Raw genomic sequence first — 27,797 nt, 5'->3', positions numbered from 1 at the left:
TCCAAATGAGCTGGCCACATGTTGGAGCTGAGGGGAAGAGAGATGGTTTGGGGAATCAAGCAGAAAGTACAGGTAGAGCCTGGTGGTAGGAGCAATTATGGGCAGTAGACCCCAAAAGCCTCAGGACCCACCTCCCAATCAAAGCCCTACCTTTCCTGGAGCCCTGAAAATAAAGGGCAAATGATATTCATCTGATCCAGCACATCCCCTAACCTCACAAACACCCAAACACCAAAACTAGAGTTGCCTGTTTATTGTGTTTCAAACGAAAACAAAAAACCTCAAAACACATTAAAAATCCCCCTGCAATGGATAAATGAGCCGATATGCGCCGTCTCCCAGTTGTTTCGTGGAGCATCAGGCACATTGGGGGAAGAGCTGTTTCCCTGGCAGGGTTGGATGCACATTTGCACCAGGGCTCACATCAGAAGAGCTGAAGGCCAGTTTTGAGCCTGTGCAGTTGCCCTTGGCTCCAGAGAAGGCCCTTGAAGTTGCTGCTGGCACTGCCAATGCCACAGCTTAGTCCCAGGGAGCTGCAGAGAGAGTGGTGGGGTCAGTCAGGGAAGGAAGCATCTTTAGGTTCTGAAGGCACCGAAGGGTGCTTGATGTCTATGGGAAAGTCCTCCTTTCCTGTCTGGCTTTACTAAAGCAAACTTGAGAAACCACTGCAGGTGGGCAGCCAAGGATCAAGGATGGCTCTGCCCTCCCTTCAGTTGAGGTAGGGAAAGAAGATTACTTAGATCCCCAGTATCAGACTAAAGAAAAACAAAGTTCTATACTACACCACCCATGGAAAAATATTCAAAGTGACTGCCTTAACATGGCCTTCTTTCAAGGCCCTAGAACTTGGTGACCAAGGGTACCCTGCACTGGATCCAGGTGGTGTGGCACTGCAGCATAAGCACTGGACTGATAATCACAAGGTTGGTAGTTCAAATCCACTAGCTGCTCTCAGAAACCCTATACAGGGTCACTGTGAGTCAGAACCAACTCAATAGCACACAACAACACGGCCAGGCTTTGTACTGCAGATAGGTCCAGCTCCCACTCTAGGAATGCAGACTGCTCTAAGGAGCCAACTTCCCTCTGCCCCCAACCCTGCCTACTCATAACACTGTTGCTTCCCACAGGTCCTTCCAGTTGGATGAAGGTGACAGCTAAGAGTAAATCCATCATTCTTCTCCTTAGGTAGATCCATGGTTATACAACTGCAGCTGAAAAAACTCTTAAGAGATGATCTAATCCTATTCTCTCCCATCACCCACAATCATAAAGAGGAAACTGAGGCCCAAAGATGGGAAGGGTCATATAGCCAAGTCAGGGGTGGAACTGGGATAAAAAGCAGGGTGGACATATCCTGCCCCAGAAGAGGAAGCCTCCCTATTACAGGGAGTTTGGGAGCTGGGACAAATGCACTTCTTTCTAGATTTAACAGCTTCAACTGCCCATACTTCATCCTGGATACCCTGGTTGTCACTGAATCCTTGCTATCCAGGATCAGGGTGGTTGGGGATGAGGGAGAAGAAGAAGCCTTTCAGACATATGGGCCCCACTCCCAACTACAGAACACCTGGTTTCCCCAGCTACCTCCTTTCCTCTCCAGAAGGCCTGCGGATAGAGCCCCTGGATTCTATTGCTCTCTCCCAAGACGCCCAGAAGAAAAGGGACTCATCTCCCAGGGAGTGGGCAGGGCAGGCCAGGCAGCATAGGGAGAGACTCTCAATTTCAGGGGCCCACAGGGGTCTCTTTCTGGTACTCACAGGATTCTCCTGGTCACACTGGCCCAGCATTCCGGAAAGTACAGGCCCTCTGGATGGGCTTCTTTGTGCTACCAGCACAGCCCCTCAGCAAGGGCTGCTTGGTTCCTGGTTCCCTGATGACCCAAGTGTTCCCATGCCTGTGATCCAGAGGCGAGTTTCGAGGGAGAGCATGGAGCCTGCCACAGGCCTTGCTATCAAGATGCCTGTATAGTGTGGGGAGGCCTAATGATTACTCTCTGTGCACCTTTGGACAAACCCCTTCTCCTTTCTAGGCCTTAGTTTTCTCCTTAGGAACATGAGCAAGCTGAATTAGAGCATCCACTCTTGACATTTTGGGAACAATAGACTATTTTGCGGGATCTGTTGAACACTATGGGCTCCTTTTTTGTCCCCCAAATGGCACACACAAGCACAACACACACACACACACACACACACCCTACCTAGATGCAATTTGAGAGGGGTACCAGGCTAGTTCTACATGGCTGCTTCACTGGCTTCCCCAACTTGGGGAAGGGAGTCATGGCAAGGGCCCAACCAGGCATTCACGCTTATACTTCACTCATTTATGCCCTCTCTATGGATGGCTACCTCTCCCACTCAACCCTTTTCTCTTATTCCCTCCCATGGAGGGTGAAATGGGGTGAGAAATCCTGCTACCATGGGCACTCACCCAGTCTTACAAATTGAGGGTTCTAGTCGCCGCTCTAGCACAGGCTGATCCAAAAGGTACATGGTATCATAATTCTCCAGCATAAGCTCCGCTGGGTCCTCAGTCTGACTTGGCATTCGACCTAAGGGGAATGTTCCCCATCGTACATCTTCTGTGGAGTAAAGGAAGTGGTCAGAGTAGACTGATACGCTGGTTCTCAGACTGGCACATAGTCCTGGTATGACGCTGTGGGTTAATGCACTGGACTGCAAGGTCAGTTTGAACCACAAGATAGGTGGTTGAAGCTCACCAGCTGCTCACTGGAAACCCTACACTGGGTTGCTGCGTCGATGACTTAACAGCACTTAACAACAAAAACCTACATGGCTTGCTCACCTACCCACCCCAGTTAGCCAGCTCTCTGGATGTCTCTAGCCTCACTCCTCTCTATCATTTTGCATGAGCTCCTCTCTACTGCAACACCCTTCACTCCTTCAATATCCCACCACACACTCTATGATCCTTCTTCTCCTATATATGTGCATATACACAGTCTATGTACACAATTACAGAGAGACATTTTAATTTCTCTCAGCTCTTCTCTTCCCACTTTCACAGACATGCCACCAGACCCAGACAATATCCTCTTTAGACTTAGTTGTTTCAATGTTCCCAATTCTCACCCACGCCCCTATTTGCATATTTGTATGGAGACATACCCTCATACATATGCATATTCACACATAGGGGGAGCAATGTCAAGAGGGACAGGGAAATACAAGGAGGCTTCAAAATGTTTGTGGGAAAATTCCATTATCTTTTTATTACAGTTTTCCATGAATTTGTTGAAGCACTCTTGCATTTTAATACTCTAGCTTTTCTACATTCATAAGCCATCTCATCTCCCTCCACCCCAACACAAATATTCTACTTTAGAATATACTGTGTCAGGCACCAATCACTAATATCATATAAACATCCTTCCCACCCTTACAAAAATTGTTTCCAATATTTTCCAAGTGAAGTCTTCACTGGTGTGCTTCTCTGAGTAAAATCCATTTCTGGTCTCCTGTATTTCCCTGATATCCACTAAACTCTGCCAGTCATAATGTCCCTGGTATTCTGGAGAGTATATCAACCCTGGACCAGCTTTTTTATGTTACCCATAGGCCCCAGCAAGGACTGTTCCTCGGCCTGCACACCCCCACTCATGGCTCTTCTATAAGAAATCATGACTGTCTTCATTCCCTGCACCTCCTTACACATACAGTGATACCATGATATGCAGGGGCCACTCTCCCTCATGGGTTCTGTCATTGACTGTCTCCCCATCACTAACATCCTGACAGCCCTGTCTATATCTCTGCCCCTGGCTCTCTAGTTCAATAAATATCCTTGTACTTGTCTCCTAAGTGACAGCGCAAACACACCACATTATCTCTGGATGGTTGTCCCTCTGCCTGTTTATAAACCCCTCCATATACCATTACCTCTACTGCCATTTCTCTTCTGCATAAACTCCCTCATACACTCACACACCTTCCGATCCTTATGAGTTAGGGTGATTCTGCCACCTCTATCAAAAACATACATGACTAAGAATGTTTGTATGGACACTTTAACACAGCCCACTTAACAATGACTTATCCCATTGTCCTTACTTCTTTCTCATACCCCCAACACATTCTGTCTCATGCCCTTCCACTTCCACATATACAAAGAAACCTCTAAAACCACCACCAACAAACAAGTCCTCCTTGCTCTAAGAGGTAATTTCTCTGATTTTGTGCCACGATTTGTCCAGCATACACAGGCACACACCCAAAGACATGCACACATTCCAGCACCTTCCAGTCAGGGTCTTTTATGCCCCCAGCTCTTACATGTGGTTGTTGTTAAGTGCTGTGGAATCGGTTCCGACTCATAGTGACCCTGTATAGGGTTTCCGAAGCTGTAAATCTTTACAGGAGCAGAAAGGCTCATCTTTCTTCTGCGGAACAGCTGGTAGTTTCGAACTGCTGGCCCTGAGGTTCACAGCCCAATTCGTAACTACTACGCTACCAGAGCTAGCTCCTTAGCTCTTAGATATTCATGTTCTAATAAGTGCAAAACCTTTCCCCATGAGTTCAATCACTGTCTCCTTCTTGCTCCTCCTATCATGCCCCACCCGACACCACCCAGCTCTATTATGGGCTACTTTTCTGTCCCTTCCTTCAAGATAAACTGTGTCCAACATCTATCCCTGCCTGCAATATGACACATGCTCATGCACACATACTAGACTGTTTTGTCACTTCTGTATCTCTCTGGCTTGAGATTCCTACTCCCTAATCTAAATGAAGGCACTCAAAAGACCAGCCACACATCCTTAGGAGGAACAGATTTACAATGCTCTCCTACCTTCCTGTTACCACCTACCACCTCCACCTTCCAGGTATGGTCAAACTTGGCTTGCTCACCAAAAACCCACATCACTTCTTATTCTCACTCTTCATAGCCTACTCTGTTTCTCTGACTTAATATCCCCAGGTTCCTGCTTTGTAATATACACAGAAAAACCTTTCTCACCACCAAGCCTCCACATATACATGTACTCACACATATACAGAAAATATTCCGTCTTGCTGTCCCTGGGAATCTGCACCCAAAAATCATGTGTAGAATCATACACATACACGCCTCCTCAGCCCCAACTCTTTCTCCTGCTTATGTTTTACTGCCCAGTGCCCACACCCACATGATGCTCTCTAAATGTGCTCACTGTCTGTCTCTAACACTCTCCCCAAAACACATTCACAGGCTTTCATTCTTCCATCCCTAGGCCTCCCTAGCTTTTCTTCCATTCACATCCAACACTCTGCAACTTAATTCTCTTAGGTCCAGCCCTCTATTTTTACCACCTCCTGGTGTGGCACTATAAGATAAATGCTGGACTGATAACCTCCAGGTTGGTGGTTCAAACCCACCAGCCACTCCCTGGAAACCATATATAGGGTACAAAACAACAACAATAAACGATATCAGCATTGCCCCCATGACTACAACACAAGATGATGCACTCCTCTGCCAACATGTCCTACATGTGTACTGGCTATTGCATTCTGTGCATCATCTTATGTGGTCTCCTCCACTACAGTCTCTCTCAAAACCCACACAGTCCCTTCCCCCTGCCTGGCCCCATGCCCCTGTCCATGCCAGCCTGCATGTTCACTTAAACACACACAGGATACTCTCATTATTTCACTGCCTCTGCCATCCTGTGGCTCTTATTTCTCAACACTCTTGGGTTCCCCATGCTCACAGACATGTTTAGTACACAACCCTATATCCAATGCAACTCTTGGAGATGAGTTCCCTCTTGATGACTAACTTTCCCCTCTCACAAACTTACCGTATTTCCAGCTCCTGAATACCATATGCATACATCCCCAACCTCTAAGAACACAAAGCACTCTCTGCCTTACCATGTGTACAGATGGCAAGTCCTATAACTGACTAGAATGGCTGTTGCTAACTCACTGCTTCACAACTCTCACACAACTCCACTCCCTCTGCATCTCCCTGCTCTCCTGCCTAGCCACGTCTTACCACCTCTGCCTGCCCAACCTCTTTCACGCACATGTACCTCACCATAAGGCCACAAAACTTTTTGAGCCTCATTATTCTGAGGCTCCTGTTCTTTAACATACATGCACACACCCCAAACACCCACAGTTCTCTTGCAGTAAACACCCACAGTTCTCTTGCAGTAAGGGCTCATCTTATGGGAGTGTTAACACACACACAATGAGTGTATCATTTCCCAGTTTGGCACAGAGAGCTCTGTAGCTTACCATTCCTAACTTCTATTTATACATAATTACCCAACTGCCTTTCCCTACTTCAATAGGTATCAATATGACAGTAACACAATATGACCCTTACACTCTATTGTGTTCCCCGCCCCTCCCTCCAGAAACATATATAATTCCTCTTAAGGTAAGATTGATTCTAGGCTCCTCTCACCCTCTTTTCCAACCTTCTGTCCACCCCCACCCTCACCCTGTATATACATGTACACAAAGTTACATACCTACATACCACTGTGTATACACACACCATACCTCTGTCCCTCTCTCACACACCTGTCATTTGGTGCTAAATGCATTAGCAGACATAACAGCTTATATCTTCCTGACTGCTCACTGTGCCTCATATACATAGAATCTACACTGCTCTGGTAGCGTAGTGGTTACGAATCGGGCTGTGAACCTTAAGGTCAGCGGTTCGAAACTACCAGCTGCTCCGTGGGAGAAAGATGAGGCTTTCTACTCCAGTAAAGATTTACACCCTCGGAAACCCTGTACAGGGTCGCTATGGGTCGGAACCGACTCGACAGCACTTAACAACAACAACAACTCTACTCCACATCCTGCATTATGTCCAGCATAGAATCTTGTCTCTGAAGTCATTGGTTCCAACACCCCTTAGTGTCAAACCCTGCCTCCAGAATATCTAGGGTGCTCTCTGGATACTCTCGGTGAAATCTCATTCAAGCTAGACCTTCTGAGAATAAGACAGCAAGGAAGCTAGGGCTTCCTCCAAACCGCAAAACATGCCTGGGACTTGATAGGACTGCAAGCCAGCAGACAAGCTGCAGGTGCCTCTGGCAGTGGATGTGGCACATTCTAGGCAGATGGGCATGTGAGTCAAAGAGAGAAAAAAGCAAAAACCTGAAGCAGCTAGCAACATAATAGTGCTTAGGCCCCTAGCACTTAACTTGCCTTAGGTTGGTTAACTCCTGCTGTTTCTCACTTCTTCCCTACGGTGGAGGAAAGCCTCAAAACCAGTCAGAGGGAAGAAACTGGTGTAGGGAGGAAAGCAGAGATAGGCTTCTTACCTGAGCTAACTTGCCACACAGATCCCTGCAAAGTTCCTCTTTTCTGAGTAAGGAGCCTGATATTCTCAGCAGTGGGGGACTCCGCCCCTATAAAGAAAGGCTCCACTTCCATTCTATCTTCCTCATCATCGTCATCATCGTCGTCGTCATCATCGTCGTCATCATCATCATCATCATCTTCCTGCTCCTCCTCATGGTCATACTCCTCATCCTCTTCTTCTTCCTGGTCTTCCAAGACCTCTTTCTCATCTTTCTCATCTTTCTTGTCAACATCAAGGCTACCTTGCTCCTGAGCCTTTCCTTCAGACTCCAAGTTGGAGTCAGGTGGGTTGAGGTTCCAATACAGGCTGTCCAGAGTATATGGAGACTTCCCGATGGTGGAAGTCTTTGAGTCGTCCTGCTCCAGGCTCTTTTCTCCATTCTGGGTATAAATAGAGCAGATGCGCAGCAGTTTCTCTTGGTCCTCATCTGGCAGGACTGACCCCATGGCCTTGAAGATTCTGAACAAAGGGAGAGAATGGGGTAGGAGAGATTCAAAAACTAAAGTCAGTTCATACCCACACTCCAGGGTTTGCACTTAGTTTCTGAGCTTCCAGATCTGCCTCTGAAATGCAGTGTGGTAGAACAGATAGAATAGAAACAATACAACCAGGAACTCTGACCAATCTCTGTGCTTCAGTTCCATTCTCAGTGAAACGAGGACAATAGTAATAATAATTTATAGAATTGCTTGGAAGAGCAAATAAGATACCTCACATAGAATGCCTGGCACATAGTGGGCATACAATAAATGATAGCTATTGTAGTCTGTACTGAAATGCTAAGTAAATACATACACTAGTCAGTAGATCTGCAGGATTGGAAATGAAAATGGAAGATCTTTTTCTTCCTGTGGCCTAGCTGAACAATCTATACTGAGCACCAAGGATATACCTGGATGTGTGCTGAGCTCCTTTGGGATGGAATACAAAGTGTGATCCCTTTCTGGAAGCAGCCACAGCCCAGATTGGAATGAAGGAAAAGAAAAATAAAACAACAGTAGGTGTACAAGACAGGAGGTGGGAGGGAGGCCAGATGAACATAGCAGACTACAGGAGTTGGAGGAGACAAGGAGGGTAAGGAGAGCAGGAGAAATCAAGGGATGACTTCATGTGTTTGTACGTGTTGGGGGAGGGCATCAAGAGGACCAGAGACAAGAGCGAACAGAGCGCTGGGTGAGGTGAAGTAGCCTAGATGTACTGAGGAGCTACGGGATTATGGGATGAAGAGAAGGCTGGAAAGGTAAATGTGTGGTTGAGTGTGTGGTGGAGGGGCACCTGACAATGCTAAGCATAGGTGAAGGCTGTGTTTCTGAAGATCATTAGTGACCACATGCATGTGGTGGGCAGCCTGAAGGTAAAGAGACTATTACTACAGTCCAGGCCAGAGACAGAGAGGGCTGACTTAGGGCATTGGCAGTGGACATGGGAAAAAGCAGCTGTGGACAAATAGAGAGTTGCTGTTTGTTGTTGTTGTTAAGTACTTTGGAGTCGGTTCCGACTCATAGTGAGCCTGCACAGGGAATCTGAGGCTGTAAATCTTTACGGGAGCAGAACGCCTCATCTTTCTCCCATGGAACCACTGGTAGTTCCAAACTGCTGACCTTGAGGTTGGTAGCCCGACTCATAACCACTACGCTACCATATTAGAGCTCGGTAATTGGATGGTAGGGGCCAAAGCAGGAGAGTTAACGATGTTGACAATGTGCACACAAAGGACCATGCTAACAGCAAAACCACCAACAGACACACAGCCATTGAAGAGAGTACATGGGGAATAAGAGGCATGTGTGTACCCCTGGTAGTCTCACATATAATCTGGAACCAAGCACTTGGTTACTGCTAGAACAGATGGATAAGTTCCTTCTACACGTCTCCAGCTTAAACTATGGTCAGTTTATGGAGGAGCCATATGTTCAAGAGGGCTGTTTTCTTTGTGGGCTCCACATGTAGACACATGTAATCACTGGTAGGAGGCAGAGCTGGGAATTAGTGACTCGATTTGGGAGCCTGGGAAACTCTGGGACAAATTTCACATTTCAAGAGGACACTGATTCAAACTGAATCAGTTAGCTGGTTAACTAACCAAACTAAACTAAACTTGGTTTACCTAACTAACTAAAATTGGTTTAAACTAACCATTTTAACAATGGTTAAAACTTGGTTTAAACTAACTAAAATTGGTTAGCTGGGGGAAGCTCTTGAAATCTTCCAACTTACTAGAGGAAAAGTCAGAGAGAAATTCTCTTCCCTCTCACTGCCTTCCATTAGTGATTAATACTAAATATTCCTGTTGTTGTTGTTGTTATGTGCCGTGGAGTCAGTTCCGACTCACAGCGACCCTCTACAGGATTTCCGAGGCTGTAAATCTTTACAGGAGCAGAAAGCCTCATCTTTCTGGTAGTTTCAAACTGCTGACTGTGAGATTAGCAGCCTGATTCGTAACCACTACGCTACCAGAGCTCCTTAAACATCCCTAGGCACAAGACATTGGCAAGATGCCTACCTTATCACTGCTATCTACTGTTACCTACCATCTCAAAATGTCTAGTCTAACCATTAAGGTACAACACTGACATGGATCTTAAAACACATTTCTTTCCTCAGGTTTGCCTGGTTACAGCTTGCAGCTGAGAAGGTTACAAGTTAAGTCCATGAAAAGAAAGTAGACTTTGGACTCACAACACTTGGGCCTAAATTCCTGTCCTACAACAATGAACCACGGGACACTTGGATAAGTCACTTTAATCAGAGGCTCAGTGTCCTGCCAATAGTATAATACTATACTTCCAAAGATTACTGTGTCATTTAAATGAAATGAATTCTACCAAAAATATGAGGACAAATTAAAAAGCATTGCTACAAAAATCATAGAAACCTTTATTAACCTATCAAAATATGAGGGTACTGTTTCTCAACATATCCTCCCCATCTAGATCTATACACCTCTGAAGGGGGCGTTTCCATCTCTCTAACCATTCCCCAAAAAATCAGGCACTTGTCAATTTACACCATGTTAAAATAACAGTTTTGGCTTCCTCAAGGAACTCAAATCATGTTCCTTTTAAATGTTTTTTTGAGTTTTGTTGAACAAAAAGAAGTTTGAAGGGGCAAGATCAGGACTCTACGGTGGATGGGGTAAGGTTCCTCAAAGAAATCCTCATAGGACAGCCCCTGCTACTCTCAAAGAATGAGCAGGTGGTTATGGAAACATAAATTAGTGCAACTTTTCTGGCCATTTTCACATCAATGCAGTTTTCCATTTTCTTAAAATTTCTTAATATCCATGATAATCCTGTGCTCGTTGAGGAAATCTATCAGGATTACTCCTTCAAAATCCACCCCAGCCCCCCAAAACAGTTGCCATAACCTTCTGAGTAGGTCCTTCTGCCTTGAATTTAAACAGCCCAGCAGATCCTCTCGAAAACTACTGTATCTTTTTTGAAGGCATCCTAACAAGTGTACTACTGAGAGAACTTGTCTATAGCCATTTACCGATCATCAACACATTTTAACACCTTTTGTTTGAAATAAATCTGTGCATTAATGAGCTAGAACTCTAATAGCTGTACTTTTTGACTTACCCTTGTACCCAGCACCATGTCAGGCTTTTAATAGTAGTGGTATCTTTTCTTTTTGTACCCTTATTTATTGGGTAACTCTGGCAAAGTCCTTTCTGCTAAGTCTCAATTCTCTTGTTAAATGAGAGCATAAGGGCTGTATGGTCATGAAAACTTTACTGGCCCAACATTCTGTACCTCTTTACTAACAGACCCATTTGCTTCCTTTTTGTCTTTCCTAGTTCAAGAACTTGTAATAGCTGTTTAGGTCCAAGTACCTAAGGCCTAACCATTTTTCCTCAGGCGGGAAGGAGGCGAAGCAAAATCTATGTAAGTCTAATAACATATGCTTATTTTTGCAATAGTACCATTGTAGAAAAAGCCCAGGAATGAGGACAGGGTATCTGGATTCTGGCTCCAGCTCTGTTACTGATTTGCAGTACTGCACCTGGGAAAATGCCATCTGATTTCGAATCTGTGTAATCAAATTTAATTAGTACTAGATTAGCTGATTATCTGACGAAGGCAGTATCGGTACACAAGAAATCATATCCAAGTAAGGTGCTGTTACTGTTGGCATGTGCCACATCCCTCTGGTATTGCTTGGGTTGGGGAGAAGATCTCTGTGGTCCAATTTTCTCCAATACCAGCAGCTTCCACTCTGCAGATACTTAGGATTGGAAAGTACCTTGAAGGTCACCTATCTAAAACCTTTCCATTCTGCTCTTTTCACTCCCTCCCTCCATTACATATATGCATCATCTTCCTTTTGACTTTGAAACTTCCTTTATTCCTTCTCTTGCTTGAACTATTCAAATGCCTCATCTGTGATGGTATTTCTGACTACGCCAGGCTCTTTTGGCTCTCTCAATCCCCCTTTCCCTTCCCAATCTATATCATTTTTAGTCTAAAGTACACAAATCTGAGATTGACTATTTGGTTTAGTACTATCTCCTGAAGGCTTTGCCCTGGTTGGCTTTGTCTACAAAGACACCTTTTCCTCTCTTATAAAAACACTGTTGTTGTTAAGTGCCGTCAAGTCGTTTCCGACCCATAGTGACCCTGTGTAGGGTTCCATCAGAACTCTAACTCCATAGATACTTAGGGGTTAAAAGAGTCTTGGCACCCAGAGTCCCACTTCATTCATTCACCAAGAAATAAGTCAGTTCCCACCACGTGAAGCTCCACTGGCAATGAGACAGCAGAATACAGTCCATTAAAACAGCATTTACTGAGGTCTGTTTGGTGCCTGTGTGGTGTACTGGGGCACAGGTTAATGGAGAGCTCTTACCCTTGAAAATCTTACACTTTGATAAAGCAAAAGCAATACTAGGGAAAGTAGACACAACAACAAAAAATATCTCATTTGGGAAGTATTTGAGAGTCAATATGACAGGTCAGACAGGGACCAGAGAAGGAATATCACTTTAGGGATTGATGTAAGGAGTAATATGACCAATTTTGTTTTGGTCCATCCAAGGGAAGATGTCTAATAAGCAATTGATTATAAGAGGCTGAGGAGTCCTGGTGTGGCACTATGGGTTAATGTGCTGGACTGTAACATCGGTTTGAACCACAAGGTCGGCGGTTCAAGTTTACCAGCTGCTCCTAGGAAACCCTATACAGGGTCACTATGGGTTGGAATCGACTCAACGGCACTTAACAACAACGACAGCAACATAAGCTGAAGTTTGGAGGAAAGGCCTGAGCTAGATAAAGAAATTTGGGCCTTAGCACTTTATAGGAACCAGTAAAAAGCACAGGCCATTCAAGGAGGAAGAAGTAAACAGAATCAGTACAGCACACAGCAAGGCTGACAAGGACCCAGTGGATTCAATAATTAGGTGGTCAAAGAAGCACAATTTGGGGCGAATGCCAAATAAGCAGACTGAAAAGTAAAAGGACAGTGAGGGAAATTCAGACTTTTGAGATGTTTGGATGGAAGGGGAAGGATGACATGCTGGTAGTTACAGAGGAGCTCAAAGTCACAGGGGACTGTACTTTTATTGCTATTTTTGTTTGTTGTAAGATGAGAAAAACTCAGGCATGTTCAGGTTAAAAAGTAAGAGTCAGTAAAGCAAGGGAGGGGCTAGGTAGGGTGAGGCCCCAGGAATGTTCATAGAGGTGTCTCTAGAGCACAAGTAGAAGAACCAGTTTTGAGGCAGAGCAAGGTCGCCTCATCCTGAGACTGGTGAGAAGAGAAGATTGAGTGCAGCTGCAGATCAGTTTATGAGGACTGGACCTCAACTTTTAGAGGAGCTGCTGTATATCTTCATATGCTAGAGAAAGCTAGAGTGAAAAGGGAGAGGGGGAGGGGTTTGAGGTATGTGATAAGGGTTTAGAATAGTCAAGAAATATGAGTGAATGTTCAGAAAACAAGTAAAAGTTCAGACAAACAGAACAGAGGCCTGGTCGGAGCTTAAAAAGCATTACCTCCAAGGCTGGGAATCAGAGGAAACAGAGTAGGGAAGATCAATCCCAACTTGAGGGATCTCAGATACAGCCAAAGGATGGCCAGAGTAGAAGGTACTGATGTGATGCTGACGTGATAAACCAGGCAGGGTATCAAGGTAAAGTAAGGTCAAGGGAGGTAGTAAATGGAGGGATAAAGAAATAAATGCAGACAAAGAGCAGATGTCATAGAATGTAAGTTTAACAACTGGAAGACAAGACATAGTCACTGAGTGGCATATTGAGATATCAGATTTCAGAAATAGAATAACTATGGGCAATGGAAATGGGTTGCCAAGTACAATGAAGAATGAAGGTCACTAGGGTTTAGGAACTGTAGAGTGTCAGATGGATCATCCAAACGAGAAAGATTGTTTCCAAAAGTAGGAAGAGAATCAGGTGCTAAAGTCAAGAGTGTGAGGGAAGTACTCTTGAGTTTGGAGAGGAAAGGGAGACAACCACAAGAATTTATAGGAACCAACACAATTCTCTGGAACTTAGCTTTCCCATTTGTGCATGGGGTAGGGGATGGGCTAGATGTTCTTAGTTCAACCATTCTAGGGCTGTGGCCCTGAGGCTTGCTGATAACCTTTCAACCTCTTACCACATGGAATTCATGAGACTTACAGCTGAAGGAGTTTGGGGCTGGCCCAGCAAGGTGAGCCTAAGCAGGACTCAACCACCCGGGACCAGTTAAGGGAGGCAGAGCAGCTGAACAGTCTCCAAGTCTTTCTCACTTCCCAGTGGTTTGCAGAAAAGCGGCGGGCATTTCGTCCTGAAAGAGAAGAAAGTGTCTAAGGAGAAGAAACCAGTAAAGCCCCACCACCCAACCTTTTACCTTAAAAATCCATACCCCAGTTTCCCAATCCTATACCTCCCGTCTGCTCAAAGCATTCAGGGCCCTTTGCCCCAACCCAGCTTTGTTGACTGTGAGAAGAAAAAGTTGGAAGAATATTTGTTCATTGCAGCCACAGGACCTCTTGGGCAAATCTAAACCTTTAAAAAAGGAGGTGTCTGCCTGGTGCTTCTCTGGAGCTGAGAGCTGAGGACAGTGGCAGATGCACTTGCCTGGGATGCCCTAGGCCCCGGGCTAGGGCTAGCCTCTCTCACCAGTCTTGGTGTTGGCCACGATCAGTTCAGTGATCCAGTTGAGGATGTAGGTTGGCCGGATCCCGCTGTCTCCCAAGGCTGGCAGCTCAGAGAGCATCCTCTCCAGCAAGGCCTGCGTGAAGGTCTGGGAGTGCAGGCCCCTAAGCAGGGGCTGCCAGAATTGAGAGAATGGCTTTGGCACCAGGATGTCATTCAAGTCCACGTTTTCTGGTTTGAGGGGCACCATTGACAGGGGAGTGAGAGCCAATGGAAAGGAAAGCAAGAGAGAAAGAGCAAGCCCCACCAACAACAACAACAGAGTTGCCACCACAGAACAGGGGGATAGAAAGCAAAACAGTAGGGGAGAAAGAAACCAGTTAGTATCTGGCACTCAAAAACTGACCTAAAACCAAGTATAGAAGAAAAAGAGCTCTGGTTCTAGCTTCAGCTTTGCCAATAACTCACTGTGTGACTTTGGGTCAGTACCTTCCCCTTTCTGGACCTCAGTCTGCCCATCTGTAACATGAGGATGTAGGACTAGATGACCTCATAAGGCCTTTCTCGTTCTGCTATTCTAGCTTTCTAGCTAGTGGCTAAATCACAATCAACATAGCACAATAATGGCATTAATATTCCCAGCATTCCACCCTATCCCACCACATTCCAGGTCAAGTAAGGATAGCCCCACAAACATAACTGTTTATCAGTGGGGCAACCAGTTCTATTCAGTGAGGACTGAAGGGCTTCCTGAGGCCACAGAGTGGCAGAGAACAGCCCTTGCTCCCCAGCCCATACCTGGTGTTCCCACCCAGGAAACATAGTATCCTAAAGCCACAGTGAGCCCCCAGAGACCCTACCTTCATAGTCTATCTGCAAGGCTGCCAACTGCTCAAATGTGGGGATAAGGAAGCCGTCATCCAGAAAAGCATCCAGCACAGCATCACTGGAGCAAGAGGATACTAGTTTAGTATGGCGAAGTAGGAAAAAGACCCTTTCCTACTCCTCAGCCACCCACAATGGTAGCCAATGCCTCTGGCAGGAAGTGACTAAAGTTGCTAGATCTCAGACCTCCATCTCCTGGGGCAAGGCTGGACTGGAGGCTGGAATCAGAAGGGTTTAAATGTTTACTAAGCACATTCTGATCTAATGCCCATAATGAGGGCGGCAGTGGCTGAACAAGCCACAAAACACAAATGGAGAAAATCCCCATTTAGCTCAAGCTTAAACAAGTTTAAGCAAGCTAGCTCTTCTAGAACTAAGGATCCTAAAAAGAGGCTCCCCCAGCCAATCAGACCTAGAAAGGAAACAAGAGCTCCCAACGTTACCAATGGCTGAGAGTTGGCATGCTTAGGTCCCTCTTAGCACAGACCAGGTTTGAGGGGAAAATAGCTGTCTTTCTTCTCTTTCTCTATCCCTGCTTAGTACTACCATGGAGATGCTACTGTACAGAGGCACAAGTAGAGTTTTTTTCAGCTGCTAAGGGAGTCACCACCCACTCCCATGTTCAAGGGTGGAGCAAAGAAACCTAGGCTGGGCAGACACTGATAAAACACCTTTGCAAACAGTAGCAACCTTGGAATGAAGATTCCAGAGGGGTGATCCCAGTCTACACTGAAGGCCTACTCAGCCACTTACCCTACCCATCTACACTCTGCTCTATCTCTGATTCCTTCCAACCTCTCCCAAACTGGGAAGGTCTAGCAATGCCCCCACACATTTTGAGTAGAAGGTTCTCAAAGCCCTTTCCAGCTAAATGTAGGGAGAAAGACCCCAAGAACTAGGGAGGAGAGAGGAATGGACAAGGATATTCTCTCTGCTCTAGATGAATCTGAGCACTATTGTTTTAAAAGTCGAAGGCTCATAGCCATACTGAGGGAGAAAGGAACTTAATCTTTTGAGGAAACCAGGCCAAGGCATGGTGTCCCCTCTGTACCCTCAACACAAATCATTCAGAATAGGCTGACACTCTCTAGTAACAGTTCAAAAGAAAAGCAGTGCCCACTATTTACTTTTCCCCAAAACATGGACAATGGCAAGCAGAGAGGTAGGAAGGATTACGGGCTTTTCCTACTTGCCAAGAACTTCACATACCCACCTGACAGAGAGCAACAAAGCTGGCCAAGAGATAGACAAACAGTGGACCTACTTGCCTCTGGCCATTCCAGTGACTCAAATAGACAACCCTTATCTGGTAGCTGGTAGGGCTAGGGATAGAGGTCATAAAGAACACAGGGTCACCCTGCGGGGAATCAGTATTACCTTTGGGATTTCCTATAGCAAAGGTTGGCAAGCTTGGATATAGTAACTAATTTCAATAAGGCTGCTACTGATTTCAACAAAGCAGCCCCTGATTACCTAGTTAGGAATAGGCTGTGAGAATATCTTACCTGTTCTCCCGTGTAATGCTCTTGATCTCTGCCAGGATGCTTTCTATAGGTGGGGACAGGTTATTCCACACCTTAATGGCCTGAGGTAAATACCTAAATTCCTCTAGCACCTGTTAACCAAGATGATCCCATCAGAAGTGATGTGGCCAGGCAGACCACCCCAGCCTTTTCAGGATCCTTTCTCCTGGATTGGTACTTGTATTCAGGGTATGGGGCAAGGCATACAGGGGTGCCCCCAGAACTGCCTATTTAAAATAACCTGAACTTCAAATGCTACACTTTCAACTACTCCTGAATTCCCTGAAGCTCTCAATTACAAGATACCTCAACATTGAGACTTCCAATGGGGAACACTTGGAGATGAGCAGAGACCCTTGGGGCAGAGTAAAGGGAGGCAGTAGGGAATGGAAGAAATGGAGTCAAAGGACTTAGGTTCTAATCCTGGTTCTATCGCTAGTAGCACATGTCACTTATCCATCTGTAAAAAGAAAGGGTAAAGCAGGATGGTGTTGAAGCTACCTCCCTTTCTGCTATAACAGCTCTCCTGAAGCTTACCAGATCTAGGAAAGTTCTACAGCCCCAATCTGCTAGTCATCTGAAGTATTGCAGGACTGGATGGGATAATCACCTATGCTCTTTTGTTCCGCACCACCCAATAGGACATATTATCCACAAATTTCTGTTATCTGCTCCCTTCCATTGTTGTAGAGTACTAGCCATTGGACTTTGCTCCTTTTGTCTCCTTCTTAGTTCCCTGCTCTCTCATTATGAGCAGTTCCCACAAGTTTTTCCCATTTTTGTTTTCAAATTTCTTCTCAGGACTTGTCTCCTAGGGAGCTGGCAAAGAGGGAAGAAATGGGGAACACACCAGGTTAGGGGCACTTACTTACCTTAAATTGTTCCTCTTCATAAGATACCAGCAGTTCTCGGACTCTTTCTGAAAACAGAAAGGAGAGATGGATTGGGCAGCCAGCCCAGTTCTCTGCTCCAGATGGATTTTGAAATCTTAATACCTCATTTCTTGATTTGTAAACTGGAAACTAGAATTCCTGTTCCCTCCTCCTTCACAGGACTCAAGGAAGTTCATTTGCAATAGTAATTTTTAAAGCTAGAACTCACCACAGGCCCACAGGAAATAAGTCTAAGAAATAACCAGAGCTAAACCAAAGCTTGAGCATTCCAAGCTGTCCAAGGACACCTACCATATAGCTCTTTACGCCTAAGAGCATTTTCCAAATGTGAATCCACCTCTCTGCTGTCTCCTTCTCCATCAGCCTTGACATCCTGCTCTGTACCTTTTTCATCTTCCTTAGGCTCTGGTTTCTGTTCTGTGCTGTCATCAACAACAATGTTTTTATCTTCCTGTTGGTCCTCTTCATCTGTCTCTTCCTTGTCCTCCTCTAACTCCCAGGACTCTCTCAGACTGTTCTCCAATTGGCGGCACCAATAGGTCTTCTGTAGCCAATCAAGGACAAAGGAGCAGCCTGATGGAGGAAAGAAAGGCAATGCCTTAAGACCAAGCAAACAAGCAGCTCCTAGCAGGCCCACAGCTCTCTTGTTCACAATCCGCAAATTGTGAGCATTAATGGAACGTCCCAGGGAAGAGGCTTAGCAATAAGCAGGCTCAAATCTCAAATATCCTGAAAGAACCTGTCAACTGCTTTCTCCTCTTGTTCACCAGCACCTTTTCCAGAAAGAACTAGTTGGAGATTGTTGTTATATGCCGTTGAATCCGTTAGAACTCATAGCAACCCTGTATAGGGTTTCTGAGGAGCAGTTGATAGATTTCAACCACAGACATTGTGGTTCACAATGATGATGAGCAGGCAGTGGGATAACTGGGATCCAGAGCAACTAGCTAGTTATATGGCCCTGGTTAGGTCTCTTCCCTTTTCTAGATCTCAGTTTCTCCATCACAAAGAAGCTAAATTAAATGAAAGGTTCTTGATTAGTATGGGGTTGTGTTAAAAAAATCTCTGGGTCTCAAGAAGCTTGTAAACCTTATATGTGTGTAATTTATTTATTTATTTTTATAAGGGGACATGGAGAATCTAATCCAGCAGCTCTTCATTCAGACAACAAATCTTTACTGAGAATCTAATTTGTGTCAGGCATTATATCAAACACTGAATCAAAACAAAGTCCTTTTCATCATAAAGATTACATTCTAATGGAGGAGAAAGATTAAGAATAAAAGTGTTACAGAGCAAAAAAGAAAGAAGCAACAAAGTAAGGTGATGCATAACCCTATTAAAGCTACCAATCTCAAGCCTGTTGCCATCGAGTCAATTCTGACTCATGGTGAACCTATGCATTAACAAAGTACAACTTTTCCATAGGGTTTTCTTGGCTATAATATCTATGGGAGCATATCACCAAGTCATCCTTTAGGTTAGTGTTGTTGCTGTTAAGTGCCGTCGAGTTGGTTACAACCCACAGCGACCCTGTATAGGTTTCCTAGGAGTGGCTGGTGAGCTTGAACCGCCGGTGTTGTAATTCATTAACCCACAGTGCCACACCGGGATCTATTGTGTCGCTCAAAAATCCTAAACCAAACTCACTACCTTAGAGTCAATTACAACTTATAGAAACCCTATAAGACAACTGTTCCATAGGGTTTTTTTTTTGTTGTTGTTTTTTTAAAGCTTTTATTGTGAATTGAGTGTGTAAAGGTTGACAGGGCATCTCATCAGTTTTACATTTAGCAAATCACTGCAATAATTACAATCCCCTCTATGTACCATCAGCTAACAGTGTTTACCTCTATTACCCTTTTATTTTTGATGTACACATACCACATTGAAATATATATCTGTTTAAATGTCCAACGGGTACAGTTTGCAAGCTAGCCTCCTGCCAGCAGGCACACTGCCTTTCTCAGTCCATGGCCCTGTTGCTTTTGAGGCTATAAATCTTTATGGAAGCAGACTACCTCATCTTTTTCCTGCAGAGCTACTGGTGGGTTTAGCAGCCTAATGCTTAACCCATTGCACCAAAAGCGCTCCTTGTGCCATCCAGGGAACTTAAAGTTTATTAATGACTTTATTACAACAATGTGGATTACAACAGAGCCATTAAATTACCTTCAATTGCCCAAATTAATGAACTCTCCTCAATCTTTATCGTTTTTGCCATCTCTGTATCATAAGGCACTGCTGATGGCTCACACTTCTCAAACCTCTCCTCCTTGGTCCCCAAAACACCACCATTCTTCTGCCTGTATTTTCACCCCTCTGCCTATCTTTAAATTCTGGGATTTCCCAAGGGCTTTTTCTCAATGTTCTGCTTCCCCATTCTATACATATACACCAGGAAATTTTCATCTTTACTCTGAAATTTTACCACTTGGCACCTCTATCCTAGAGCTTTCTGCTAAGCTCACACTATATATTGCCTACTAGAGCCCTTCCAAACTTCCCAGTACACTATAATTCATTAACAACTGTACTTTAAAATTAAACACAAATCCAGCCTGTGCTTTGGATACGAAAAAAAAAAAATTGTGGTTCTACCCTGGGCACATGTTCTGGAAGGTGTATGCTAGGAAATGTGAATCTGTTCTCTCCATGAACTCTAGGAAATTCTCAGCTTCCAAGCAGTCTCAATCCACTAGTACTAAGAGTAACCTATTCACTAACTACATGCTAACCAAATACAATCCTGACCTAACATGCTTATTTTAGGACTTAACCACTTCTCCATGAAGATGCCACCCATGTACATCCCATATAAGCCCATCTGACCTCAGACTGCTACTTCAATTTTATCCTTAGCTACTGCCTCCCATACCCCTGATATTCATGCCCTGGCAATATGCTTCCACTTCCTTGAGCCTGTTACACTGTTTTACAAGTACCATTCATTCCATTTCCACCCACATTTGTGCACCTTTTAATTCCAATGCCTGAAGTCCTGGTGTGGCGTTGTAGGATAAGTAGTGGACTGCTAACCACAAGGTTGATGGTTAAAACCTACCAGTAGCTCCTTGGAAACCCTATACAGGGTCACGATGAGTCAGAACTGACTCAATGGCACTTAACAACAATGGTTTCTCTGCCTAGAATGCCTTCTTGCCCTACTCAAGGAGCTAGTGAATTCCTATTCCTTAACATTCAGCACAAGCACTATGAAGTCTATGAAACCTCCTCTGGCTCCCTTTACTCTACCAAAGTTTCTAAGACATATCCCATTACTGTTCTCACCATACCACATAACAATTTCTAACTTTCCCTTCTTAAAGTTCTATGAGTTCTTTAATATCAGACAATGTCGTCTACATCTAAATAACCAGCACCTAACACATAGCCTCTAATGCACTGGTCAGCGATTCAAAACCACAAGTTGCTCCTTGGAAATCCTATATAGGGTTGCTGTGGGTTGGAACCAACTCGACGGCACTTAACAACAACAAAAATAACAACACACAGCCTCGGTAATTGTTTGCTAACTGAAGTAACAGGTATTTTTCTTGCTAATACTTTTTGTCCCCCACTCCAGATCAAACAATTCTCAGGTTTTCTTACTTTGCCTAACTGGAGTCCTGGTGTGGCGCTGTAAGATAAGCACTGGACTGCAAGGTCAGTTTGAACTGCAAGGTTGGTACTTAATAAGAACAATTGAAAAGTAACAGGAAGATGGAGGTAGGAGGAGTGTGTTCATACCAGTCAGATCACCTGGGTAAACATTTCCTTATGTCCTAGCAAGGAAGGAAAACCAGGCAGGAGGTTCTATATAAACCTGTCTTTAAATCCTCTCCTCTGGCAGTACTGTATGTGATACTCCACCCCGAGAGGAATTCCAACATGAACTGGAGAAAGAATCCCTCTTAAAAGCAGGAATGTAAACTAGAAGTGTAATGACCAAATGAGGTCTCTAGATGTTCTTTCTCTGTTCCTCAGGTTTGTTGCTGTTAAGTGTCTTTGAGTCGGTTCCAACTCATAGCCACCCTGTATAGGTTTTCCAAGGAGCGTCTGGTGGGTTTGAACTTCATGGTTAGCAGTCCAGTAGTTATTCTGTTGTTGTTATTGTTAAGTACTATTGAGTCGGCTCCGACTCATAGCGACCGTGTGTATGGTTTCCGAGGAGCAGCTGCTGAGTTTGAACCGCCAACCTTGATGTTTAAACTGACCTTACAGTCCAGCGCATTATCCCACAGTGCCACACCAGGGCTCCTCCCTGGTATTTGAAAAAAAAAAAAAAAAAGGACATAGAAGCTAACATTTAAAATTCATGATATTTTATATAAAAATCCAAATTTTCAGTTTCTTTTGAATGTTTGTACAATCATGCAGCAAGTGTCCCATGCATGTCCACATTTAGTGGAATGGAATTGTATCAGCTTCCTTTAACAGGCATAAAAAAAAGTTTACCCATCATCCTTGTTATCTATTACACACTGGAGTAGAGTACCAGGGGTCATTTACCAATGAGCACACATTGTTGAATTTTATTATGGTGGGAAGTTAAGTAGATTTTCATACTCAAGTCTGTATCAAAAGCAGAAAAATAAAAATTATACTAAGAAAGCCATTACTTCAAGAATAATTTTTCTTATCCTCTGCCTACTCTATGTTGCCATCTGAGACGGTTATCCCAGGCAGGGTAATGACTAGAGTGAGGTTATTGTTGTTTAAGTGCCTTCCAGTCATTTTTGACTCTTAGCAACCCTGTACAAGGTTTCCAGGAAGTAACTGGTGGGTTTGAACTGCTGACCTTGTGGTTAGCAGTCCAATGTATTGTTGTTGTTGTTAATTGCCATCAAGTCAGTTCCGACCCATAGCAACCCTGTATAGGGTTTCCAAGGAGTAGCTGGTGTGCTTGAACCACCGACCTTGCAGTTCAAATGGCTTTCCAGTCTGGCGCATTAATCCACAGCGCCACACCAGGATTCCCAGTGTATAGGCGAGAATAAATGAGGGTAAGCGACTCAGGTATAAAATTTAAAAACCAAAAGCCACTGTCATCGAGTTGATTCTGACTCATAGAGACTCTATATAGGGTTTCTGAGGCTATAAATCTTTGTGGGGGCAGAAAGTTTCCTCTTTCTCTGCAGAGTGGCTGGTGGGTTAGAATTGCTGACCTTGCAGTTAGCAGCCAACAATGCCACCAGGGGCCTCCAAACTCAACAATCAAGATATCAACACAGGATCAGAGCAATTCCTAACCAAGTCACATGAGAAGTGGAGGGAAAAGGAGAAATCAATAATATTAACCCTGTTTTTATTCAAAAGTATTATGTCTTCTGCATTAAATTTGCTTTTTTAAAATATTATTTATCTTGATTAGTGAGTTTTTGGTGCCCCTTTAAATGTTGCACCCCAGGCAAGTGCCTCATCCTACTTCTGGCCCTAATCCTGGTGGAGACCCTTCTAGTCCCAGTGCCACCTAACCTGGACCCTGGGCATAACTGTGATAGGTATACCCTGCTACCCTAAGGACTTACCTCGGCGACAGTCATTTATATGGGGCATTTTCTTGTGTGTCAACTCATGACGAAGTTCAACAATCCAATCCGGAATGTTCACCTGATTTGGGGGGAAGTGTGCGCATGGAAATTAGAAAATATTAAAGCTGGAAGAGACCACAAAGATGAATTCGCCTGATTTCTTCCTGGTAGAGTCAAGATTAGAATCCAAATTCTGATTCTTTTTATAGCTCTATGGAAGTAGTCTTGAAAATCAGGAAAAGCACCTCCTTCCCTCAACAACCAACCACCCTCCTCCAACAAAGAGATCTCCATGAATGAGCATTAACAATCACTTCCAGCCTCCCTCTGCCCTGTCTGTATCAGTCCCCTCTCCCTTGGTACCCTTTACCTCTTCTGCCCATGTGTCCTCCAGGTAGCTTCTCATGACGACTGAAAACATGCTTGCCCCCTGGGCTGCCATACACCTCCCATACTCACTCAGGATAAGAATGTCTGGCATTTTCGTGCTGCTTGGCTGAGCTATCTCCTCCTTCAGACTGTCAGTTCTCTAAGGACAAGTGCTGTAGACTGCCACCTCCTTCCTGTCCCCACCCAGTGGTGCATCCAGGCTCCTTAGCTTCATTGGGCCACTCCAAGCAAGCTGGGCAGGCTAAGCCCACTGTGATACCAGTCATGGGCAAGGGAGCAATTCTGCTTCCTTTTAGCTGGAAGCGGAGGCTCTTGGGTTCTTGTTGGGCTTGATTGGCAATGATAGATGAGCTACTATGATTATATGCCCACTTCACCCCATGCTCCCACTTAGTGAGTCCTCCTGGAGAGAGATAATTGAGCAAGGCCACTTTATCATACGCACCTCCTGAGCCAGGAACTTGAGGGGGAGCTTGACAAACTTTGTCTTCCTCTCTGAGATAAGATTCACAAACCTGAGGTTGGGGAAGAAATAAGTGGCACAGCCCAAAGTAACTGTTTTACTCAAATTAACGGGGCTTCAAAACACCTTGCTGACACCTGGTATTTTCCAAAACCTTTCCACTGACTGCCTGTCCTTACTTAGAGTTGGTGTCAGGCAGAGCAGTGACATTTCCATCCAATCCAACATTTACTTAAAGTTTGCCCCTTACTGGAGCCATACAGATGAATATGACACTGTTCTGGCACTGAAGAGTTCAGTCTAGTATAAATAATGATGACATAATTACCATATTATGTTAGGACATAATATGTTATAAGTGTTAATACAACAGAGTGCATCAGATGATATGGGGATCATACTTTGAAGATGGATAAGGTAAGAAGAGCCATGGAGGATCTCAAAGCAGACAAGGGGAACATGATGAGATGAGCAAAGGCTTTTGAGAACACTGTGTTAGCCATTTTCCCTGATGTGTAGGAGACAGCTAGAAACGATCTGAGACACTTTACAAGTCAGGAACTCCAGTCCATGTCTCCATTTCCAAAACCTTTCAGTGTTCATGAGGTAAAAAAGGGGACAAATGGTGCTAAATGTAGATAGGAGTAGGGTTGAGCATTCTACATTAAATCATGGCCAAAGGACATCGGACCATTCAAAAAAGTTCTTCTGGATGGAAACAGGTAGAGCAGAAGAAAAAAGTGACTGTAAAAGCTGGAAGACATCCAAAGAAAATACCTTGTCTGAATCATCTCCATTCACATCCCACAAGAAAGAGAGAAAGAAAAATGAAAGATATAAGGTTCTCAGGGAAAGGAATTAAAACAGGAATGCATGTTAACAGGAGGGGGGGATACCAAAAGTCAGGCAGGCATTCACAGATTGACCCAAACACAGGACACACTGGGTTTTTGTTGTTGTTGTTGTTGTTGTTGTTGTTGTTGACTGGGAGGTAGCACCCAAGGCCAAGCTTTGTCACATGCTTTTCTCCCCCTCCCCCATGCCACCCTCCACTCCCCATCCCATGCAGGTCTTACCTGACCAGTGCCATGCCATAGAGCAGACTAAGTTCATCAATGCCCAAACCACCAGTCACATCCATGAGCTTACAGCGTACCAGGTCAGCGGTAGAAGCCACTGCCAGGGGAAGGTCGTTGCCTAACCTAAAAGGCCACAGTTCAGCACCATCATAGGGGCCCTTACACTGGTCCACCCTCCACCTCAGAACTTAAGCTGCTGTAGGCTTGTTAAGTGCCCTTCAGTCAGTTCCCACTCAAGAGACCCCGTATAGGGTTTCCAAGGCTGTAAATCTTTTCAGGAGCAAAAAGTCTCATCTTTCTCCCATGGAGTGGCTGGTGGGCTCAAACCACCAACCTTGTGGTCCACAGTCTGGTGCTTATCATACAGAGCCACCCCACTCCCTGTTGTACGTTAATCCCTTTATATACTGGCCATGTTGTTGTTAAGTGCTGTAAAGTTGGTTCTGACTCATGTTGTTTTTATGTGCCGTGGAGTCGGTTCCGACTCATAGCGACCATATACAGGGTTTCCGAGGCTGTAAATCTTTACGGGAGCAGAAAGCCTCATCTTTCTCCCGCGGAACAGCTGGTAGTTTCGAACTGCTGACCTTCTGGTTCACAGCCCGATTCGTAATCACTACGCGACCAGAGCTCCTTTTCCGACTCATAGCGACCCTGAAAGGGTTTCCGAGGAGCAGCTGGTGGGTTTGAACCGCCGACCTTTCGGTTAGCAGTCTAGTGCTTACCCTACAGAGCCACACTAGTACCATAATAGACACAAAACAGAGTGGAGGGAGGGTAATGTATTCCGGGCATGAGGGATTAGCAGGGTATACACAGGGCACCGGTTAAGTAATCAACTAACAAATATGGACACACGCCTTTCACATTTAACACTAAAAAATTAAACCAGAGAAAATTCTTACCCCTTGTCAGTCTGCTCCCAACTCAATTTTACCAAGTGGACTAGGGCTCCCCACTCAAACATGGTTTTTAGCAGGCAAGACCTCCGGACCTCCCGCACCGTCTTGCCCCCCTCCTCCCTACTGCCCTCGCCGCCCCTGTCGCCCATTCCAATCGGAACTCCACATCAGGTTAACTTATTCCTTAAACCCTGGCCCGGGACTCTTCTCCAAATTGGAGTAAGGTCACTCTTCGTAGATAGGAGTAAAAACTCGCAAGAAGACAAGTGTTGTTGAGGCACACACCCTTTCTTTCCATAAATGGGATTGCAAGATCTTGGCTGCGACTTTCCCCCAGGAACTTACTTGGAAGAGGGACAAGGCCCAAACCACTCACATTGGCACCATTCGGCAATTTAGGGGAAGACTCGAGGATAGTGCCTTTCAAATGAGGAGGCGAGGCACCTCCAGCACTCAGGCAGGAGGGCTGAGTCCGCCAGCTTACCTACTTCTCCATACGGTGATACGGTTCAGAGCATACCGCTGCAAGGTATGGTCCTCACAGAACAGATAAACCATCACCTGGTCCCACTCCGCCTTGTTGAACCAGGCGACCACTATGCGCTGGGCCCAGAGGGACGACTTTTTTCCTTTGGCACGCTTGCCGCACCATGCATTCCACACACGATCCATCCCCCGGGACTTAGACCTGATCTGGTCCTAGGCCCTCCACACAGCGAGTGGGAGTGATGCCAGGCCCAGTGGCGCGGCGCTGTGACCTGCCTTCAGTTCAACGTGCTAGACTCACTCCAAACCGCCGCCGCGCCAGCAGCCAATGGTAGAATGTGATGTGGACGCAAGCCCGCCTCCCATCGTTAGCGTAACCAATCGGAACGCAAAAGCTTGCAGTCAAAACTACAGGTGGGTTACGTCCTCACAGGACCGGAAATGTTCTTTTAGCAAAGCAACCGTACCAGCTGCTCGGGCGCAGCTTCTAGGTTCCGCCAATTTACTGCCCGTTTCTTAAGGAGCCCTGGTGGTGCCATTGTTAAAGCGCTTTGAAGCGAACCAAAAGGTCTGCGATTCCAATCCACCAGCCTAGGTGCTTCCGTAAAGGTTTACAACCTTGGGAGCCATGGAAACCCTATGGGGCAGCCCTACATTTTCCATTAGGGTCGCTACTAGGAGAACGAATGGATTCCACTGCAGTCTCCCACCCCCATCCCGCCCCCCATCATTTTCCTGCCTTCTCAGATATGAGAGTGTGGGCTACAGGAGGAATTTCAGTTTTCGCCCCGTGCCCAGCGAGGCAGGACCATGGTTTTCCACTTTATTGTAAATGCGATGATAAGTGTAATGTTTTGATTATCAAGAATCAGGACACTGACAGAGCTACAGAGCAAATATCTCAACTCGGGCTGGAAAATCTGCTTTAGTTGTAGGTACCCAGGGGCCCTGCCTTCCAAACTAGTACCAGCCTGTTGTGTTATTGCACAGTGATATGAACTCTGAATGCTTGGGATGAAAGTCATGTTGGAGTAGACTTGGTCTCTAGTCTTAGCTCCACCACTAGTTGAGTAGTTCTGGACAAATCTCTGCTCCTCCCTGGGTCTCAAGTTTATCATCTGTACATTGAGAGACTTAGACTAAATGGTCACTAAATTCTCTGTACTATTTGAAATTTGTGGGATTTTACTCTGCTAACATCCCACTGCTATTTTGG

At 45.1% G+C, this 27,797-nt stretch overlaps 1 protein-coding gene across 1 annotated transcript; it reads right to left on the bottom strand.

Moving 5' to 3' along the window:
- Positions 1-424: 424 nt before the first annotated feature.
- LAS1L (LAS1-like (S. cerevisiae)) lies at positions 425-27,120 on the bottom strand. The gene is made up of 15 exons (XM_006870805.1): positions 27,049-27,120; positions 26,580-26,794; positions 25,191-25,316; positions 24,097-24,166; positions 23,259-23,340; positions 18,019-18,300; positions 17,707-17,753; positions 16,817-16,926; positions 15,287-15,372; positions 14,895-14,945; positions 14,451-14,657; positions 13,968-14,115; positions 7,292-7,791; positions 2,434-2,584; positions 425-533 (listed from the first exon to the last, which is right to left on the bottom strand). Exons 1-15 carry the CDS (start codon positions 27,118-27,120, stop codon positions 425-427), a joined length of 2,256 nt encoding a protein of 751 aa, XP_006870867.1.
- Positions 27,121-27,797: the final 677 nt, after the last annotated feature.

This window comes from Chrysochloris asiatica, unplaced genomic scaffold (assembly GCF_000296735.1).
Source record: "Chrysochloris asiatica unplaced genomic scaffold, ChrAsi1.0 scaffold00152, whole genome shotgun sequence".
Classification (NCBI taxonomy): domain Eukaryota; kingdom Metazoa; phylum Chordata; class Mammalia; order Afrosoricida; family Chrysochloridae; genus Chrysochloris; species Chrysochloris asiatica.
The sequence above is the reverse complement of the archived record's forward strand: the minus strand, read 5'-3'. Positions and strand labels throughout refer to the sequence as shown.

Excerpts from the sequence above, each read along its gene's own strand:
- LAS1L (XM_006870805.1), bottom strand. The coding sequence starts at position 27,120 with ATGGCACCACCAGGGCTCCTTAAGAAACGGGCAGTAAATTGGCGGAAC. Across the intron at positions 17,754-18,018 it reads TAGGCGTAAAGAGCTATATG|AAAGAGTCCGAGAACTGCTG; the intron begins GTAGGTGTCCTT and ends TTCTGTTTTCAG. Across the intron at positions 14,116-14,450 it reads CGTGGCCAACACCAAGACTG|GACGAAATGCCCGCCGCTTT; the intron begins GTGAGAGAGGCT and ends CTTCTCTTTCAG.